Genomic DNA, 21,742 nt, shown 5'->3' on the forward strand with positions numbered 1-21,742 from the left:
GGTTGTTTCCAAGTTTGGGCTATTGATAATAGTGCTGCTATGAAAATACAGGTGCATATATCTTTTTGAATTATAGTTTTGTCTGGGTATATTTCCAGGCATAGGATTGCTGGATTATACAGTAATGCTTAAGTTCCAAAACATATAAACAATTCATATAATGCAACATCAAAAAAAAAACCCAATCAAAAAATGGGCAGAAGACAACAGATGGCCAGTAGGCACATGAAAAGACGCTCCACATCACTAATTCTTAGAGAAATGCAAATCAAAACTACAGTGAGGACCACTTCATACCAATCAGAATGGCCATCATTAAAAAGTCTACAAATAAAACATGCTAAAGAGGATGTGGAAAAAAGGAACCCTCCTACACTCTTGATTGGTACAGCTACTATGGAGAACAGTATAGAGGCTCCTCAGACAACTAAAAATAGAATTACCATATGAACTGGGTTCTTCATCTCCTCCTGATGTGATGGATAAACATCACTGGTTTCAAGAAGACCCCCAAACGTTATGTCAGCACAAGCAATTGGGCTGAGCTAGGTAATATTCAAATGCTCCCATGGAAGCTCAATTACATTATTTCTTACTCTTGAGCATAAATGGCTGTAATAAAGTAAGTCACCTTCTTTAAAAGCAAGCATGTGTTAGCTTTGATAACAACTGATTCTTGCTAACTCTTTCTCTATGTACAGATTAATGCATTTAGCAGCTCTGTCCCTGTTTTAAAATCATTCCAAACTTGTTTACCTCAGGAGGAGAACCAAAGCTCTTCACACAGAGTGATTTTTCAATCTGCTACAGACTTGGAGGAAAAATAAATGCATTTTCTCATGTGTGGTCAGGCATTCAGCAGGTAATAAGTGAACCAGATTCACATGATATGTGATTCCTAGGAATAAACTCCTGGAAATAATCTACCATTCCCACCTGGATTCTTGAGTCTCCAGCCACACTGTGCCGCTTGCTATTTCTTGAAACTGCAAAGCCCATTTCTGCCCCATGGCCTTTGCACTTACTGTTCCTTCTGTCTGGAGGCCTCCTCCAGATATTCACATGGCTTTCTTGCTCCCTGTCTAGGTCACATTCACATCTCTAGAGATTCAAATGTCACCCTAGAGGCCTTTTCCAACAATTCATATAAGCCTTCACCCCCTATCTCCTGATACTGTCTATCCTCATGCTCTGCTTTATTTCTCTGCCAACAATTTACATGTATTGTCTCCTCATTTATCTTCATCCTAGCTACCAGAATATAACCTCCGTGCAGACAGGAACCTTGTTTTATAAGTTGTTATATCCCCAAAGCCCAAAACAATATTGGTTCAAAAAAGAAAGTCAATCTATTTTCTTTTTAGTTATTTATTATCTTTATAGATTATATACCAAAGTTCTTATAATATCATTGACTGTATTTTCTGTTCTGTACATCACATTCCTGTGACTTACTGTATTATTAGGCTGGTGCAAAAGTAATTGCAGTATTGCATTGTTGAACTTTTCCATTTGATATTGGAATACGTTCTTAAATAAATATGGTTATGTTATACATCATTTTAATGAGCACTTCTAGCTTTATGTTTTTGGCTAATGACTTATCATTTGCTGTTTATTTTATATTTATTTTAGACCATAGAAATGATGTTAGACAAAAAGCAAATTCAAGAGATTTTTTTAAATTCAAATTCAAAATGGGTCATAAAGCAGCAGTGATAACTCGCAACATCGAAAATGCGTCTGGCCCAGGAACTGTTAAAGAACGTACAGTGAGTGGTGGTTCAAGCGGTTTTGTAAAGGAGACAAGACCCTTGAAGATGAGGCACTCAATGGCCAACCGTCAGAAGTTGACAATGACCAATTTAAAGGATCATTGAAGCTGATCCTCTTACAACTACACAAGAAGTTACCAAAGAACTCAATTTCAGCCATTCTATGGTCATTCGGCATTTGAAGCAAATATGAAAGATGAAAAAGCTCGATAAGTGGGTGTCTCATGAGCTAAATGAAAATTGAAAAAAAGAAATCACTGTTTTGAAGTGTCCTCTTATTTTACACAACAATGAACCATTTTTCAATTGGATCATGACACGCAACAAAAAGTGGATTTTATATGACAACTGGCAACAACTATTGCAGTGGTTGGACTGAGAAGAAGCTCCAAAGCACTTCCCAAAGCCAAACCTGCACCAAGAAAAGGTCCTGGCCACTGTTTGGTGGTCTGCTGCCTGTCTAATTCACTACAGCTTTCTGAATCCTAATAAAACCATTCCATCTGAGAAGTACGCTCAGCAAATCAATGAGATGCACCAAAAACTGCAATACCTGCAGCTGGCACTGGTCAACAGAATGGGCCCAATTCTTCTCCATGACAATGCTCAACTTCGTATCGCACAACCAACACTTCAAAAGTTGAACAAATTGGGCTACAAAGTTTTGCCTCATCTGCCATATTCACCTGGCCTCTGGCCAACTGACTACCACTTCTTCAAGCATCTCAACAACTTTTTGCAGGAAAAAAGCTTCCTCAACCAGCAGAAGGCAGAAAATGCTTTCTAAGAGTTTATCGAATTCCAAAGCAAGTATTTTTAAGCTACAGAAAAAAACAAACATTTCTCGTTGGCAAAAATGTGTTGACTGTAATGGTTCCTGCTTTGATTAATAAACATGTGTTTGAGCCTAGTTATGATTTAAAATTCATGGTCTGAAACCATAATTACTTTTGTATCAATCTAATACATACCCAGTAGTTTGTATCTCTTAATCCCCTTCACCTATTTCCATCCTCTTCCCCTCTAGCAAAGATTAATTTGTTCTCTGTATCTGTGAGTCTGTTTCTGTTTTGTTATATATGTTTGTTTTGTTTCTTAGATTCCACGTATAAGTGAAAGCATACAATATTTGCTTTTCTCTGATTTATCTCATTTAGTATAATACCCTTCAGGTCCTTCCAGGCTGTCACAAGTGGCAAGATTTCATTCATTTTTGTGGCTGAATAATATTCTATTGCAAAGTATATAAACCACATTTAACCATTCATCAGTTGGTAGGCACTTAGGCTGCTTCCATATCTTGGATATTGTAAATAATGCTGTGACAATGTAGAGAAAAGGGAACTCTAGCACACTGTTGGTGGGAATGTAAATTGGTACAGCCATTATGAAAAAAGTATGGAGGTTCCTCAAAAAATTAAAAACAGAACTAGCACATGATTCATCAATTCCACTGAATATTTATCCAAAGTAAATGAAAGCACTAATTCAAAGAGATACATGTACCCAACGTTCATTATACTTTTTTAATGACTGAAGAAAAAAAAGTTCTTGTGTCAGTACACTATTCTTTATATTGATGAGAATGCCTTGGCCAAGATTACCTAAGAAAGCAACGATTTGTTTCCTTTGGCTAAGAAGACAATTGTAACATACTCCTCAATCCACATCAAATGTTTTCTAAAATTTAATAAAGTAGGCCCCTTTTTAAGAAAAAAAGTTTGCAAATGCTCAGCATTTGAATGAATAAATGAAGTGAAATGAAAGTCATTCAGTTGTGTCCAACTCTTTACGACCCCATGGACTATACAGTCCATGGAATTCTCCAGGCCAGAATACTGGAGTGGGTAGCCTTTCCCTTCTCCAGGGGATCTTTCCAACCCAGGGATTGAACCCAGGTCTCCCACATTGCAGGCAGATTCTTTACCATCCGAGCCACAATGGAAGCTGGTATATTCATACTATGGAATATCATTCAGTAATAAAAAAGAAATGAAATGCTGATACATGTCATAATATAGATAAGCCTCGAAAACATTATGCTAAGTGAAAGAAACCATACGCAAAAGACCATATAGCATATGACTGCTATTTACATGAAACATCCAGAACAGACAAATCATAGAGACAGAAAGTAGACTAGAGGTTGCCTGAGGCTGGCATGCGGGGGATTTGGGGCTGATTTGAAGGTGATGGCTAAGAAGTACAAAGTCTGTTTGTGGGGTGATAAAAATGTTCTCAAATTGATTATGGTGATGGTTGCACAACACTTAAAAACCACTGAATTATATGCTTTAAATGGATGAGTTGCAGTATATATGAATTATGCCTCAATAAAGCTATTACCAAAAAACTCTTGGCAAATCATACATAATTGCTTAAATATGTAAGACATAAAATTGGATATAAACTATTTATACATACAGGTCTTTTTACAAATTTATAAATTAAAGACAATTATATAACTAATAAATTCAAGTAAAAATGTTCATGTCAGAGAAGATTTTGTTATTAACTACATCCCTTCTAACAACAGGAATATGTTGTGAGTACCTTATCCAAGTTCTACTGAGTCAAGCAGACACACACCTGGGTGATAGTATTTTGATAACCAGCACAGCACAGGAGCCAACAAATCAAAAGAGATACTGGAACTAATAAGAACAAATGCCAGTCACACAAGCCAGGAGCAACTCAAAGAGCCACCCCGGGGAGCGTGGCCGCATTGCAGCCTTGCCTGCAGTCCTGCACTCCGTGAGCTGACTCCATTTTTCTGCCACTCTGTTCCCACCACTGCAAAATCTTACTTCTACAAGGTATGGTACCGTCACTGGTCCTTCACTTTATGGGAATTCATTATAGACATATTGCAAACTTTTCTTCAGTGCACAATCATAAAAGAACTATCTGGTGCCGACACAAGAAAACAAGCAAAACTGTAGACAATAAAATCAGTTGGCAGCACTCGGGTATAATATGCCCTTCCAAAAGACTGCAATAGGCTTATTTTACTTTGTTATTGGCCCAAATGACAACACGAAATTTTAAAATTTTTATAAAGAACTCAGACCCTGGAAACTACATCCTTAAATTGCAAGAGAGCCACAGAACCCATTTTGAGAAACACTTATCCAGAAACTAAGGGAAAAAAGTAACTGGCACGCAAAGCTGATGCCTTTGATAGCTAACATTTACCGGGTGCTTAAGTGTTTCTGACAGCCAACTTGTATGGTTTTCTGAGCCCACTGCCCTGCGCAATACACACTAATTAGGAAGGAGAGAAGGGAATTATTATTTACGGTGCACAATCCACGTGCTAGGCACTATGCTCAGTGCTTTGCACGCACTCACATAAAACTGAAAAATATATCTGCCAAGACATCTATTTCTGCTTTATTGACTATGCCAAAGCCTTTGACTGTGTGGATCACAATACACTGTGGAAAATTCTGAAAGAGATGGGAATACCAGGCCACCTGACCTGCCTCTTGAGAAACCTGTATGCAGGTCAGGAAGCAACAGTTAGAACTGGACATGGAACAACAGACTGGTTCCAAATAGGAAAAGGAGTACGTCAAGGCTGTATATTGTCACCCTGCTTATTTAACTTATATGCAGAGTACACCATGAGAAACGCTGGGCTGGAGGAAGCACAAGCAGGGATCAAGATTGCTGGGAGAAATATCAATAACCTCAGATATGCAGATGATACCACCCTTATGGCAGAAAGTGAAGAAGAACTAAATAGCCTCTTGATGAAAGTGAAAGAGGAGAGTGAAAAAGTTGGCTTAAAGCTCAACATTCAGAAAACTAAGATTATGGCATCTGGTCCCATCAGTTCAGTTCAGTCACTCAGTCGTGTCCGACTTTTTGTGACCCCATGAATCGCAGCACGCCAGGCCTCCCTGTCCATCACCAACTCCCGGAGTTTACCCAAACTCATGTCCATTGTGTCGGGGATGCCATCCAGCCATCTCATCCTCTGTCGTCCCCTTCTCCTCCTGCCCCCAATCCTTCCCAGCATCAGGGTCTTTTCCAATGAGTCAACTCTTCGCATGAGGTGGCCAAAGTATTGGAGTTTCAGCTTCAACATCAGTCCTTCCAATGAAAACCCAGGGCTGATCTCTGGTCCCATCACTTCATGGCAAATAGATGGGGAAACAGTGGAAACAGTGGCTGACTTTATTTTGGGGGGGCTCCAAAATCATTGCAGATGGTGATTGCAGCCATGAAATTAAAAGACGCTTACTCCTTGGAAGGAAAGTTATGATTAACCTAAACAGTATATTAAAAAGCAGAGACATTACTTTGTCAACAAAGGTCCATCTATTCAAGGCTATGGTTTTTCCAGTACTTATGTATGGATGTGAGAGTTGGATGGTGAAGAAAGCTGAGCACAGAAGAATTGATGCTTTTGAACTGTGGTGTTGGAGAAGACTTTTGAGAGTCCCTTGGACTGCAAGGAGATCCAACCAGTCCATCCTAAAGGAAATCAGTCCTGAATGTTCATTGGAAGGACTGATGTTGAAGCTGAAACTCCAATATTTTAGCCACCTGATGCAAAGAGCTGACTCATTTTAAAAGACCCTGATACTGGGAAAAATTGAAGGCAGGAGGAGAAGGGGATGACAGAGGATGAGATAGTTGGATGGCATCACCGACTCAATGGACATGAGTTTGGATAAACTCCAGGAGTTGGTGATGGACAGGGAGGCCTGGCGTGCTGTGGTTCATGGGGTCGCAAAGAGTCGGACATGACTGAGCAGCTGAACTGAACTGAAGATATCCCAACTTTACTGATTAAAGACTGGCAGAGTAAGAAACATGTCCAAAATCATCCAGCTAGTCAACAGAAGGAAGAGGATGTGAACTTAGTACTTACGACCCCAATACTAGAGTACCTCAGTAAAGGGAGGGAATCTTTCCAACCCCTGCTACAAGTCTAATATTCAGAATAATGTCACCACCACACCATCCGTCCCTGCTCCACTACCGCCATGATGTCCACAACCTAATCTCCAAAACCTGTGACTATGTTACCTTACATGGCTAAAGGGACTCTGCAGCTGTGATTAAATTAAGAACCCCGAGACAGGGATGTCATCCTGGATCGTTAGGAGGAGGAAGAAGAGTCAACGTAATGACCAAGGTCTTACACATGTTAGGGGAAGGCAGCAGCGTCAGAGGTCAGATGTGATCGCTGTCTTTGAAGATGGAAAGAGGCCAAGGACTAAGGGATTCAGGCAGCCTCTAGAAGCCAGAAAAGCAAGGGCACAGGTTCTCCCTAGAGCCTCAGGAGGAAAGCAGCCCTACCAACTGGATTTTAGCCTCCTTTCAGACTTTTGACCTTCAGAAGTGTAAGATAATAGACTTGCTTTGTTTTAAGCCACTACGTTTGTAGTAATTTGTTACAGTAGCAATAGGAAATTAACAGGGCCATGCTAAAGTAATGAGAGGGAGGCCTGCGTTACAATCTAAGCTGCTCAGAGGTAACCTTACCAACTCCAAATTTGGAAATAAAAGGAAAACAATTAATGGCAAAAGAGAAAATGATGCTGAGGGTAGCTGCTGAGGGGGAGAGTTACGCAAACAAACGAAATGTTTCCTGGACAAAGCCTTCCAGAAGGGAGCAAAGCACAGATTTCGTGGCTGAACGTATGAGGAGGCCACAAATGTATGAGGAGGCCACACGCAGGGGCTGAATGCACATGGGGAGGGAAACGCGCAGCTGTAAGGCACTCGCAACTCCAGCCACTGTTCCATAAAGCCCCAGTGTCCCCCAGTCCCTGGATCTTCTCCCAAGAGCATCCAGGGCCATTTTACGTCTATTGGTTCTCTTGAGAGAAATTTCTGGAAGAGGTGGTACCACTGGAACCAGGGAGCTGCAGGAGTGGGGAGAGCTTGGCCATGTCCTGGTCACCTGCCCATTCTGTTCCAGGCCACTGACCACACCACTCCCGAGCAGTCCTTCTTGAGAAGTCAAGTCCCTGTTCAACAGCAAACTGATCCCATGCTGGACTATTGTGAAAGCTATCTTCAGGGCGGCTGAGTGTTCACCAAGCCCACAATCAGAGGAGCCACAATGGGGGACCACACATCTGAGTGCATCCAGCTGCACGCACATACCCTCCAGAGCCAGGCTACGCGGCCTCTGGGAGGCTGCACATTTCTACTGCAGGGCTCAGTCCCCTGGGTTTTTAACAGGCATAAATCTGGTGTGTGGCTGCAAAGACAGCCACCTTCTCTCCAGTCCTGAAGGTCCAGCAAGATGCCTCTACCCTTCCCCACCTGAGGCTTCCCTTCCAGCAGCTACAACAGGTTCCCAAGGGGAGGCAGTAACAGAACACCAGCTGCCACTCTGGAGCCCAGCCTGGCTCTCCACACACCAGCGTCCTTGGCAAGTGACAAAGCAGGTCAGGTCTGACTTCACTGCAGCCTTCCCCCTCCCTGGCACCCCAGCCCCTCAGTAGAGCCTCGCTGGGTTTCACTGCTTTTTTGCTCACATGGCTATCAGCTAAGATTAATTTTCTCAGTCACTCAACAAAAGTCTACTGAGCAAAGGCTGGCATCCTGCCAGACACTGGGAATATAGTTGTTACAAGTGCTACAAAAGAAAGAGGTGTGGTGCCCGAGACCATGTGAGAGGACAAAATGATCTAGTGGGGGAAGCCTCCCCAAGGAAGCAAGGCTTGCCACCAAAATCTGGAAAAAGATGCTGGCTATTAAAAGAAGCTAGATGAAGCAGTTCAGTATCTCAGGGTATTTATCTATATGAAATGCTTTGAAACCCAGAAGAAGGTGTAAAAATGACACTGATGAGTATAAATAATCCTTTTTGGTTTATAAAGTAGTTTTTCATGCATCCCAGACTCAACAGTAGCACCAGGGAAAACAACAAGTCTCATCCTTTCCCCTTTATAAACAAGGAAACTGAAATTAATGGCAGTCAGTACCTCACCAAGTTTACACATCAAGTCAAGGGGCTGCAAGTTCAACTCTCATTTCACTGAGAGTTCTTTTGACTACACAGTGCTGCCTTCCCAAGGAATCTAAAAAGTGCAATGATAGGGAATGGTATTAATATTTGGGAACAAAGACCTTGAAAATCATGCTAAATATTTGGCCACCAAATTCACCTATTCACACAGCAGACCCAATGGTGCAAAGTCAGTAGCCTGACTTCAGTATTACCAGCCACTCTTCAACTTTCAACCAGTAACCTCCCAGCAAGTGATCCCACTGTGTCAGACCAACTGTGGGCTCACAGAACTTCTCTGAACTTTGCGAATCGTTCTAAGCTGCACAATTATTTTTTAAAGTCAACCCCCTCTTCTATTGCTGTCTTTGTCCAGCTGGCATCTTGTCAGACCTCTGGATCCTTGATAGACAAAGAGCAGGGCTTTCCAAGTGGCACAGAGGTAAAGAATCCCTCTAATGCAGGAGATGCGGGTTCAATCACTGGGTCAGGAAGATCCCCTGGAGAAGGAAATGGCAACCGACCCCAGTATTCTTTCCTGGAGAATCCCATGGACAGAGAAGCCTGGTGGGCTACAGTCCACGGAATCACAAAGAGTCAAACACGACTGAACACCTGAGCAGAGAAAGAGCAGGATGATCATCCAGTGCTTCTGGGGAATATATCTTAAGCTTCCTCCCTGCCTGGGTCATCACAGGGATCAGAGGAGAACATGTGGTCAGCCTAGTATGAGGCAGTGGGTAAAGTACGTGATCTGAAATTAGAGGGCCTGTTGGTTTGGTCTGGCCTCCATCACTTAGCGTATCCTATTTGGTAGACAATAAACAAGTCAGGTGTGGTAGGTGGAATGACAGGCCTCCAAAGGTGTCCATATCCCAATGCCTGGAACCTGTGACCGTGTTATTTTACATGGCAAGAGGATTTTGAAGAAGTCATTTAAGAACTGTGAGATGAGACGATTATCCTTATTTCTCCATATAGGCCCAATGTCATCAAAAGGATCTTTATAAGAAGGAGGTAAGAGGGTCACAGTCAAAGAAGGGGACATGGTGATAGAAGGAGAGTTTAGAGTGACGAGGCTACAAGCCAAGCAACACAGGTGGCCTCCAGAAGCTGAAAAAGACAAGGAACAGATTCTTTCCTAGACCCTCCATAAGGAACACAGCCCTGCTGACACAACTTTATTTTAGTCCCGTTAAGACTCACTTCTGACCTCTAGAACTGTAAGATAATAAGCTTGCCTTGTTTTAAACCAGTCAGACGGCGTTGATTTGTTTCAGTAGCAACAGTAAACTAATACAGAAAATAACAGAAACTGAAGATTTCTTAAGAGTAAGACAAACAAGCGAACAGACTATGGTCTTTGTGTGTCAAGGGTCTCAACCTTGGGGAACATGGCAAATCCTGAAAAAGGAAATAGGCAAAAAGCAGGTTCAGAAATGAGACGCAGACATAAAAAACAGACTTTTGGACTCAGTGGGAGAAGAAGAGGGTGGGATGATTTGAGAGAATAGCACTGAAACATACACATTACCATATGTAAAACAGAGAGCCAGTGGGAGTTTGCTGTATGATGCAGGCACCCAAAGCCAGCGCTCTGTGATGACCTGGAGGGATGGGGTGGGAGGGAGGGGGGAGAGGAGTTCAGGAGGGAGGAGACACACGTATGCCCATGGCTGATTCATATTGATGTATGGCGAAAACCATCACAATACTGTAATTATCCTCCAATTAAAAATTAAAAAAAAAAAAAAACTGCTGCTACCCACAGCTGCAGTTCATTCCAACTCAGTTTGACAGTCAAAGCATCCCCAAATCCATCCCAACTCCCAATTAATCAATGGAAATTCCTAGAAGCTGTCCAAAGAAAACAAGGAACCAAAAAATGTGCAGTGAATTTCCATTGGCCTCACTCTGCAGTGGAAAGCATACTGGGCTGGGCATCAGAAGATCTGGGCCTTCCTCCTATGTGACCCTGGGCCTCTGTAAAAGCTGACGGACAAACTGATAAGCTGCAATTACAGTCACATCAAACAATGAATGGTGTGTCATGATTCTGTGTATCTGAAGTACACAATAGATTGAGTTTAATCAAGTACATTTTATTGAGGAAAACATTTAAGTCACTCATTCATTCACAAAACACTACTGTGTTCTAATGGTCAGGCATTAAGCCAGGAAGTTGAGGTTCAAAGACAGTACAGTGTGATGTGGCCACCTCCCCTCAGGAGATGCAAGTCTTCCCTGAACCGCAATATTCTCATCGTTTGGGTCATCTGGCTACAGTATCTACTGATCATTGACTCCAACCCTCAGGAACCCAGGGGCCTTCCCTTTCCCCCCCAAGTTGGGTAACACCTCCCAGTTATACCTCCCTTTTACTAATAATATATTCATGTGTCTAGTTTGCCCATTGCTGAATATCAGCACCCAACAGAACACTGAATCATCAGCACAGCATGTTCCTGTGCCAAGTGTCCCCTTCCTTCCTTCCTTCCTCCCTGTCCCATCTTTCTGCCTCTCATCAAACAGCAGTAAGAAGAAGATTATTCCTTTCTCCAGGGGATCTGCCTGACCCAAGGGTAGATCTTCCTGACCCAGGTCTCCTGCACTGCAAGCAGATGTTTTACCATCTGAGCCACCAGGGAAGCCCCAAATGATATAACATATGTGAAAGAATGCTAAAAGTTCTAAGTGTACAAGGTACAAATACATACGAATAATAGCTACTAGCCACAGAGCAAGAGGAAGCACTAAAGACCTTCCCCGGCTGAGCAGGGCTGGCTCTCCCGCTCCTCACTTCTTCCCCCACCGCCTCCCAGGTCTTAGGCTCTCATCTGCGTGGTCTCCACTCTAAGTGATCTCAAAACATGAGAACTGGGAACACGCCACACTGGCCACCAGAGCCTGACCAACACTTGTGCATCCGAGCAGAGGGACCGTGGGTGACCAGGGCAGGGCCTGGCAGGGCCAGAAGCGGTTCTGCTTGGAGGGTTAGAGAAGCAGAAGGTGAAAGTGCTAAATTCAGGGGAGGCCTTCTAAGAGATGCTGATGAATTCGTCCATTTATGCGCCAACTCACACCATGCCATCTGTGCTAGGGCTGCAGTTACAACCATTCACAGCCCCAGATCTTGCCCTCAGAAATACAGTATAAGGAACTCCCATACTCTGGCATAGGGTAGTTCAGCCAGGGGGTCCCTGTGACAGCAAGCAGCCTGGCAATCCATTATGAATCCATGTCCTACTCCCTGAAACCCCCCATGAACACTCCAAGTGCTCAGCGGCTCCCATCCCAACAAATCGTTATCAGAAAAAAAAAAAAAAACTCATCTATTTAAAGAGCCAGTACCCAATAAGATACAAACATTACTGAGAAAAAAAAATGTATACTGTGGGGGGATCAAAAATGGTGCAACCATTATGGAACACAGTACAGAGAGTCCTCAGAAAGTTTTTAAAAAGAATTACCATATAACCCAGTAACACCACTTCTGAATATACATCAGAGGAATTCAAAACAGGATCTCAAAGAAAAATTTGCATATTCAAGTTCACTGAAGCATTATTCACATTAGCCAATAGCCAAGAGGTAGAAGAAACCCAAGCGTACAATGGATAAATGTATAAAAAAATGTGCTATACACATTCAACTGTATATGCCCCTTGTAGCTCAGTCAGTAAAGAATCAGCCTGTAGTGCAGGAGACCTGAGTTCAATCCCTGGGTTCAGAAGATCCCCTGGAGAAGGAGATGGCAACCCACTCCAGTGTCCTTGCCTGGAATATCCCATGGACAGAGGAGCCTGGCAGGTTGCAGTCCATGGGGTTGCAAAGAGTTGGGCACAACTGAACACTATGCAGCCAAAAAAGGTAGGAAATATCATGTGCTACAACATGGATGAACATTATGCCAGGTAAAAATAAGCCAGGCTAGAATGGTAAATACAGTATAATTCCATATATATGAGGTATCTGAACAGTCAAATTATACACACAGAAAATATAAAGGTGGTGGCCAAGGGCTGTGGGAAGAGGGAGAATTAGTGTTTAATGGGTACAGAGTCTCAGTTTTGCAAAAATTTCAGAGTGACCTGTTACACGGTGTAAATATACTTAACACTACTGAATTATACACTTTTAAATGGTTAAAATGTCATGTGTTTTTAATTACCATAAAAAAAAAATCTTTGCAAGCACATGAAAAATAAAAAGATGCCGAAGACAGATAACATAAATTTTAAAAGAAAATCTATATGGCGAGAGTACCCATGAGAAATGGGGAAAGAGGAAAAGCATCAGTCAAATCAGCAGTCCATCTAGTTAGCTTGGAGTCAGCACTGCAGGTGTGACACGGGGGCAGGGACGGGAATCCCAATGGCCACTGACGCCCCAGCTCGGAAGATGAGTCTGGTCACCTCAGGACAAGCCCTTCACTGAGTGCTTCCCTCTCTGGGAAATGGAGACACTCAGCACTGCTTCATCCACTGTCCTGACCAGGAAGACTGGCATCTAAAGGGCTTGGCATGGCGCAACTCGTTTCACAGACGTAAGGCACCAAGGTCCTTAGAGTAACTGCTTTCCTCTGAGGACAAGTCCCCGCTTGGGACCAAGCTGGAGGCCTGCATCTGGTGCGTCCACAAGAGCACCCAGGAACCAAACGCTGCAGTGTCCTGCCCAACGTTAGCCTGGCCCCATTCAATAGAAAAGGATAAAGTCAGGAACAGTCCTTTACACGGAAATCACATGCTCTGGTTCTTGACAACTGTAATTACAGCCAAAGCAGCTTCTAAAAGGGAGGGAAGAAAAGAAAATAGCATCCCAGACCTCGCAGTGAATTGGGGGGGGTTCAGGGTAAAACACGCACCCAGAGTTCTCATTGGTGGCCAGACTAAACAAGTGACTGGACAGCCAGACCAAACAGCTTTCTGGCCAATTAATTCCTCCCTCTAATTTAATGAGCTGCTCATTAAGTACTGGAAGCAGGTCATAGGGAACAGAGCTGCTGGCACACGGCCAGCTAGGCTGACAGGTGATGAGGGAGAGGAGACAGGGGCCACACTCCAGCCCCAAGGACTCCAGATCCCATGCATGGCCAGCGCCACCAGATACCATCGCCCACCTTTGCTTCTACAAAGTTGGATTTCTGCCACTGACTCCCTCACTGGGGAGGTTTCAAGTCCCAACCTTTCAGTCCTCCAGCAGGAGTCATCACCCAGACCAGGGAACAGCACAGTTCTGGGTGTGGATGCCAGCTCAAACTACTGACACCAACTTGATCTAGAATTAATTATTTAATACCCCAGGCTTCCATGTCCTCATCTACAAAATATAAAAACAACACTCTCACTTCATCTAGAGTGGCTACAAATAATAAATAACATTATTTCCATCTTAAAAGGCCTAGTAAAGCACCTATCACAGAGTAAGTGCTGAATAGTAGCTACTATTCTGATAGCTACTATCATTATTAATTACTCTAATAATGATAGTTATAGTAGAAACAACATATTCACCGTGTCTTAGTCGAGTATGAAGAAAAGACGGACTCTTTCGGTTGAAACCCCAAGGTCACAATTGTGGTGAGAGCAATAACCCATCCTCACAAGGGTAACACCCCAGATATACCCAGCCAGGCCTCAGTGGTCTCTACCTGAGTGGGAAACTGAAGGAAGAGAAGAGGTCTGGGAATACTGAGTGCCAGGCCTGAAGTCAAAAGCATGTTCTCACGAAACAAAGTGGAGAACTGCAGGCAGGCTACATGCCCACCACCTCAAGACCTCTGTGACTCTCTGAGCCTCAGTTTAATCCAGATAATGAAGGTAACATGATCCCATTTCACAGTTTGTTGTGAACATTAAGTGAACTCATGTGAAAGTAACTCATTCCCGTGTCCAAGAAAAACAGTATTGATGTATTTAAAAACACTTTCAACAAATTCAACTTAACAATAAAAAATGCTGAAGAACGGGGAGGGTCAAAGCAGTGTACAGCCTAAAATAAGTTGGCTGATGAACTGCTTAGAGAAAACACAATGAATTGAGGTTTCTGTTGTTCAGATGAACTGACTTAACTGACAAAAAGCAAAATGAAGCTCCCAACATCTATATGTTTTCCACTGAAGTCAGTAGATTCTTCTAGAAGACAAAGAGCTCAAACCAGGCTGCATTCAGGATGACTAATGCAGCCACCTCCAATACCAATTCTCTCCAAAAAATCATTCCAATTCATTTGCCCAATCCCAGATCCACCCTCAAACTGCACAAATCTAATCTCCTCTGTTTCACGACAAAGTACATGGGGAAATTCCTTCGCAGTGGTCAGAAGACAAAATTAATTTTTATTCCATCTCTGATCTGTGTACCACAGACTCTGGTCCTAAAGCAATAGGTTGGAAAGTTGAACAAACTCTTTTAGAATATCCAAAATAGCAGAAGAGAATGAACACACATGTCCAGAGTCTAAAGCAACTGACCAAGGAAATTCTGTTGAAATCCCACATTTGTTCTTAAAAATTTACGTAAATTTTCCTTATGCACCACAAAAGTGCTTTACTTTTTAAAAAGTTCTTTGAGCCAAGTATTAGCTAATTACTAAACCTTTTCACTAAAAACTGAATAACTTCACCAGTCTCCCTCTCACTCCCTGGCAGACCCCACACATCCTCAGGGGTAACATGCATCTCAGTTTGAGAAGCGGTAGTTCACAAGACAGAGAGGGTGGTAGCCCTCCAGCCATCATATGTCTATTTTAACCTTGGCCTTTAAGCAACATCAACCATCTAACTCAGAATAGCTCCCCTGGACAGTATAGGTGTCTTGCACAGAGTGCAGCCATCCATTCTGGCATCTTGAGCACTTTCTAAAAGGGCAAGCAGGTAGGAGGCCTGAGTTCCAGGCCCACACAGCCTCATCTCCAGCCACTCACCCGGATCCGGCGCATGGCAGCCACGATCTCCACTCTGCTGTTGGGCCTCGGTACGTCCAGACTTCCAACATACTGTGGGGAGAGAAGCAAACACTCGTTGAGAAGAGGGATGGCAAGAGTCTCTAATCACAGAAAGTTAGGGCTGGAAGGATCTCTGGAGGTCATCAAGTTCATCTTCCCATTCTACAGATGAGGAAATTAAGAGCCAAAAGGATGTTTCCTTACTACTTCTAACTTTATAAAAAGCAAAACGAGAAACTGCTTCCTTTTTTCAACTTGTTTTTAATCAGAGAGGCAGGCAAGGACTGTGTTTAAACAAGCAGGCTTCTGAAACAGAAAGGGTTGGGTATGAAGACTCTCCCACCACTTTTGTGGCAAGCTATTTTGCCTTTGTCTCAGTTTCATCATCTGTAAAATGGGATTTCAGTAAAGATAAAATGGGATAAGGTATAAATCTCTTACAGAAATCTCGTCTTCATGCATTAAAGCAATCTAAAAGAATAAAAAAGAATACTATCTACTTCTTTTTTAATTAATGAAACTTCACTGAGTTTGCCCTGGATGTTACAGACCTCAGACATTTGAGTAATTTCCTGAATAAAGAAAAGGAATGGACTAGTTATGCATTTAAAAATTTAACCTGATTAAACCAAATGACATACAGGATGTTTAATATTGTATATAATTTTTTGCTACACACGACTCAAATAATGCAGATATATGCAGAACACTGTCAATGGTTTCAAGTACATCTCTCTTTTGTATATTAATGGACATATAGATTCATAGACACGCAGAGGAATTTCTTTTATGTGAAAAGGTTAATACTACTCACATTGTTCTGCAACTTGATTTTTTAACTTTAAAGATAACTTGGATATCTTTCTCCACCAATGGATACAAGTCTATCACATTATTTATGATGACTCTGCAACTGATGAACACTTCCCCAGGGCACTCTTACAAAATTGCTTCCACAAACCTCCTTACCTGCACACTGCCTAGCTCATCCAGGTAGCCCTTCAGGCTAGATTCCTACCAGTGGGACTACTGGATCAAAATTATAGATAATTTCTAGATATCATTGCTTAGTAGGATGAAACAAGAGAAGAGGACAGCCCCGTTATTTATTAAGCACCATCCTGTTCCACACTGACCCACTGGGATTTGCCTTTTCCTTTTTACAAGCACATATAAAACAGCCCAGGGGATATCCCAGAAATTAATAGCCCCGGGATAATTTAAAAGTCTATGCAACCAAGGACCACATTAATAGAAGGGCAGGACAGTCATCTGCAGGAAACGTACTTCCTGCGGTTACGAGAACAGAAGGTTCTTCCTAAAATTTGGAGCAAGGCTGGCCCCAGTGAAAAGGGTTTCGAAAACTAAATACTGGGAAAGAATTTCCCCTCGTATTGATCCAACAGTGTGTGGTAATACACTGAAGACAGTGATTCCCTGCCCCCTGTAGGAAGTCTGGGCCCCAGACGGAGGGCTTCACGATCGCAGGTAAACAAAGCCCCCTCGACCTGAGGATCTAAGTGCGCTGTCAGCTTCAACCATGGCTGGCATATCTCCCCTCTGAGCTCTGCAGGACCCCATGGTTTGTCAGCATGTCAGTGACCCACACAGCCAGGAATGACATGAGGCCAGGTTTGTCATTGCCCAAGTTCAAAGCAACTCCCCCCGCAGCTGGGGGCAGTTTCCACACTCCCCCTCCCGAACGCTGCATGCCTAGTGGCTCTTGCCCTGAACTCTGAACGGTCAGGACTGACTCGGCAATCAGACTTTCAAAGCTTGTGTTCCGTCTGCCGTCACATGAGAGCCTGGACCTGAAAACCAAGCAAGGTCACTCATTACAGGTGACCCTGGAGGACTGAACGGTCCTCCCACACTGCCCCCTGCGACCCCAGGGAAGGGCCTGCTGCCCAGTGAGATCCACAACTGGGCCTCAATGCAAATGCCTAAATGGATCCCCCCCTCCTTTCTCAGAAAGGGGCGTTGCTGAGAACCCCAAACCAGTCGGCGGTACAGAGAAAGAAGTGGCTTTCTAGCTCTGGATGAGGTTTCCTAACCAGGGAGTAGCATTCTGCATGTGAAGGCACTCACATGAGGACACCCAACATCTTCACGCTATTCGTGCCTCTTGCACGCCATTAGCCAAGCGGGTACATGTGCATGTACTCACCACACACCTTCACACACACATCAGTGCACACATGCTCACACACCGCATGCGGCACATGAATACACATGACTCACCACACACACTCTTCTCACACAGCCCACACAAAGCATGCACATGATCATCCCACGCTCACTAACACATCCCACTTGTAGTCACACCACACACTCATCTTCCTTCCCAACCATCTGAAGAAAATCACAAATCTGCCTTTCTGAGAAAGAGTATGGAGCAGACACCCATCTCTACCAGAGCTAGACCTTATGGTTATTCAAGGAGATTAAAAGGAAACATGAAGCAGGGATCAAAAACTAAATATCCACACTAATGACGAACCAAAAAGCAGAGCAATAATTTCAGGGAAGCAGAGGAGGGGTCAAAAATCCTACTCCTCAGGGCAAAACCAGAGGGTACGATAAGTGATTACTGCCATTACGTACATGTATAACTCCACAACAAAAAAATATCTCCATACCTAACCATTACCACCACCAACACAACTAATTTCAGTCCACCCTGAGGCTCTATTTCAGGCAAAATACAAGACAAAGTCTTAGACCAGACAGATCTGGAAGCTAGCTCACGCAACCACTTAAGTTTAAAAATATCAGGGCCTGCTTCCTTTTCACTACCATCTAGAAAAAAATAACTAGAAGGAAGATGCAAATTGTACTAAGTAATCAACATACAAGATTTATGAGTCAGGTTTATCTGTGGCTTCATCTTCCAGATAAGGAGGAGTTAGTGCAAATAAGGTTAATCAAAGGACTTCAAATATTCTTTGTAAGTTTCCAGAGAAACCTCAGCCTTGGTGCTAGGTTAATACCTCATGAAGTTGTTTTTTTGGGAGGTGGTGGGGGGGGTGCTTTTTCTTCATTTACTTGCTTCCACCCTATTTTCTAGAGATTAATTTCTAAAGATAGTGATAAACTGTAGTGTTTCCTGGTGAATCATGCTAAAAGCAGCAAGACATAACAGCTTAACACAGTCACGAATATTATCACCACCCATTGACTTGTGAGACTTTCTGCCCTTACCCTCCTCAAGGAACAGCCCTTTATTTAAAAGGTTTCTATCAAGTGTTTTCGGAGATCAGGAAAAAGCTTATGTATGAATCAAAAATAAATGCATCAAACGATTCGGCTTGTGGTAATGTTGGAGACTTGGCCTCTGACAAACTGGACAAGATATAAAGAAATAACTGCATAAAATGTACAAATAGGGAACTATGGATACACATAAACAACATATATTAGTTAATACTAATTATCAATACTGGCCTATTAATTGTACCAAATGTACACATTAATGCAAGATATTAATAACAGGAGACTGAGCAGGGGGGTTGAAGGGGTATATGGGAACTCTCCTTGCTACCCAATTTTTCTGTAATCTTAAAACCACTCTAAAAAATTAGGCCTATTAGTTGAAATAATAAAAATAACTTTGAAGGCACTGGAGAGAGACCAAAAGCAGGCAGAGATTGGTGGGGAATCAACCCTTGAAAGTAGGGAACCACACTAGATAAGACCTGGTCTGTGCAGTTTTGCCCAACAGCACAATCCCACAAGTTCAACATTGACTGCCTGGAGCTTAGGCTAAAATGCTCACTCAGGGGGCCTGGGAAGCTGGTCACCAGAGATGTGAACAACCAGAGAGCCTCAAAGAGAGCAGAAACTGCTGACAGAAAAGGAGCCCCAATCATGTATTAATGCTACTCAGGTCTTGGATGACTCCCCAGCTGCAAGTGTGCAAAGCAGGCTCCAAGGAGTCTGGCAGAAGGTGGCAGTTGCTCACCTCATGTTATCATGTAAGTCACTCGGTCATGTCCAACTCTGTGACCCCATGGACTGTAGCCCACCAGGCTCCTCTGTCCATGGAATTCTCCACTCCAGAATGGAAGAATAACGGAGTGAGTTGCCATTCTCTTCTCCAGGGGATCTTCCCCACCCAGGGATTGAACCCAGGTCTCCTGCATTGTAGGCAGATTCTTTACCATTTGAGCCACCAATCTGTTTGTACTGCTCACATCAGCAGAGGCAAATTTAGGATTTAAGACCTGTTGCGTTAACTGTCCTTAAGAACAAAAATCTACACTCTTCAGAAGAAGATAGCAGAATCTTATGTCAGTGCAGGCAAGACCACAGGGAAAGACCACAGTGCCACATTATCCTGGGGTAAAAGGACAGGGCCCCCACAAATGGGCACAATGTAATGGTCCCTGGATCTCCGCATTCCCAACTCACATCTTCTCTCTGAAAACCACTCAGTGGTACAGCCTCAGCTCCCAGCACAACCGTGTGAGGTTCAGGAGGATGCACAGTTCCTATCATAGAGATTGACAACGAGGAGAGAAGATGTGAGTTGGCAGATGGTAGACAAGCCCCCAGCCCCCATGCCCAGCTCCTGGCCCCCAGTCCAGGACCCTCTCCGCTGTCGGCATTCTTATTAACTCTCTCCCTTCAGGTCCCAAACCTGGCCAGGTTTTAATTCCAACACTGTGCCTATCTTTTTATACCCTTCAAGTCTCTTGGCCACACTCTGTCCTCTCTCTGAAAATACACACAAGCAGTAGGAAATCTGGTGCGTGAGAAGTGGCTTCAACCGTGCCTGACTCTTTGCAACCCTATGGACTGTAGCCCTCCAGGCTCCTCTGTCCATGGGGATTCTCCAGGCAAGAATACTGGAGAGGTTGTCCTGACCTCCTCCAGGGGATCTTCCTGACCCAGGGATGGAACCCGCATCTCTTATGTCTCCTGCATTGGCTAGTTCTTTACCACTAGCGCCACCTGGGAAATCTGGTATTCTGCTTGCATCTAGAAATCAGCAGCTGTGATGGCCCATCTGAGTTAGTCCCTTAACCAACCCTCTATCAGTTGCTAAAAACTTGGAATCATAGGAGCAGATGATTCCAAATCCAGAGGAACCTTAGGAATCATGTCCAAGGTTATGTCACAAAAGGAAGATTAAGAAAGAACATATGAAAAGCATTTAGCACAGCTGGGTATCCTGCCAATGCTTAGTAAATATTCACCATTATGACTTCATCTAAAGTTACTCTTTTTTTCACATCACTCTATATCTTTCCCAGCAGTTAATATGATTTACACTTAGGGTTCTGCCTCATTTACATGGTCACCATCTGCCATGCCCACTAGAATGGAAGCTCCTTGACAGTTGGGACCATGCCCTCATATTTCTGCATTCCCATCCCTTTGAGCCTGGCAGAGTAACTCAGGTATCTGCTGAACGAGTGGGGGCAACTGCAGCCCACAGAGGTTAGGTGACCTGCCCAAGGATGCAGCTCATGGCAGAAGTGGCATGAAAAGCCTGTTCTCCCAGGTGGCACTAATGGTAAAGAACCCGCTTGCCATTGCAGGAGACATAAGAAAGAGGCCCTGGAGGCGGGCATGGCAACCCACTCCAGTATTCTTGCCTGGAAAACCTCAAAGACAGAGAAGCCTGGAGGGCTACAGTCCAAAGGTCGACACAGCTAAAGCAACTTAGCACCCACTCCTGGTCAGTGCAACAACTCCAACGGGAAAGTTCCTCCTTGCCTGCAGAAATTGCTCTCGGTGCACAGCTGAGCGTCCTGCTGAGCGGGATTATGAATGTGACCTGGGGGAAAGTTCTCGCCTCATTTAGCATTGAACAAAGCAGCATTAACTGCAGCGGCAGCAGCGGCCCCAGATTCCAGGGCACACACTCAGCCAATGACCTTCTAATAATAACGCTCTGGGAAGGGGACGAAAAAGCAAAGTTGCCTCGGGGTGTCCCACTCCCCACTTGTGTAGTCTGCTCCATTCTCCAGGCGGTTAGGTGTGCAGCAGGGGCAGTGGGGACTTAGAGGTGCCCAAATGGACATTTACCAGTGTTCTCACC

The 21,742-nt window shown here is 43.6% G+C and overlaps 1 protein-coding gene across 2 annotated transcripts in view; it reads right to left on the bottom strand.

The window, feature by feature from the left end:
* NOS1AP (nitric oxide synthase 1 adaptor protein) overlaps nucleotides 1-21,742 on the bottom strand; it is a 339,905-nt gene that overhangs the window by 239,770 nt on the left and 78,393 nt on the right. For both annotated transcript variants that reach the window (XM_081491516.1, XM_081491514.1), the window contains exon 2: nucleotides 15,676-15,747. In XM_081491516.1, coding sequence (XP_081347642.1) covers nucleotides 15,676-15,747 — 72 coding nt within the window. The remainder of the gene's footprint in view (nucleotides 1-15,675; nucleotides 15,748-21,742) is intronic.

Source organism: Giraffa tippelskirchi, chromosome 5 (assembly GCF_054371585.1).
Source record: "Giraffa tippelskirchi isolate mGirTip1 chromosome 5, T2T-mGirTip1v1.2.pri, whole genome shotgun sequence".
Taxonomy (NCBI): Eukaryota; Metazoa; Chordata; class Mammalia; order Artiodactyla; family Giraffidae; genus Giraffa; species Giraffa tippelskirchi.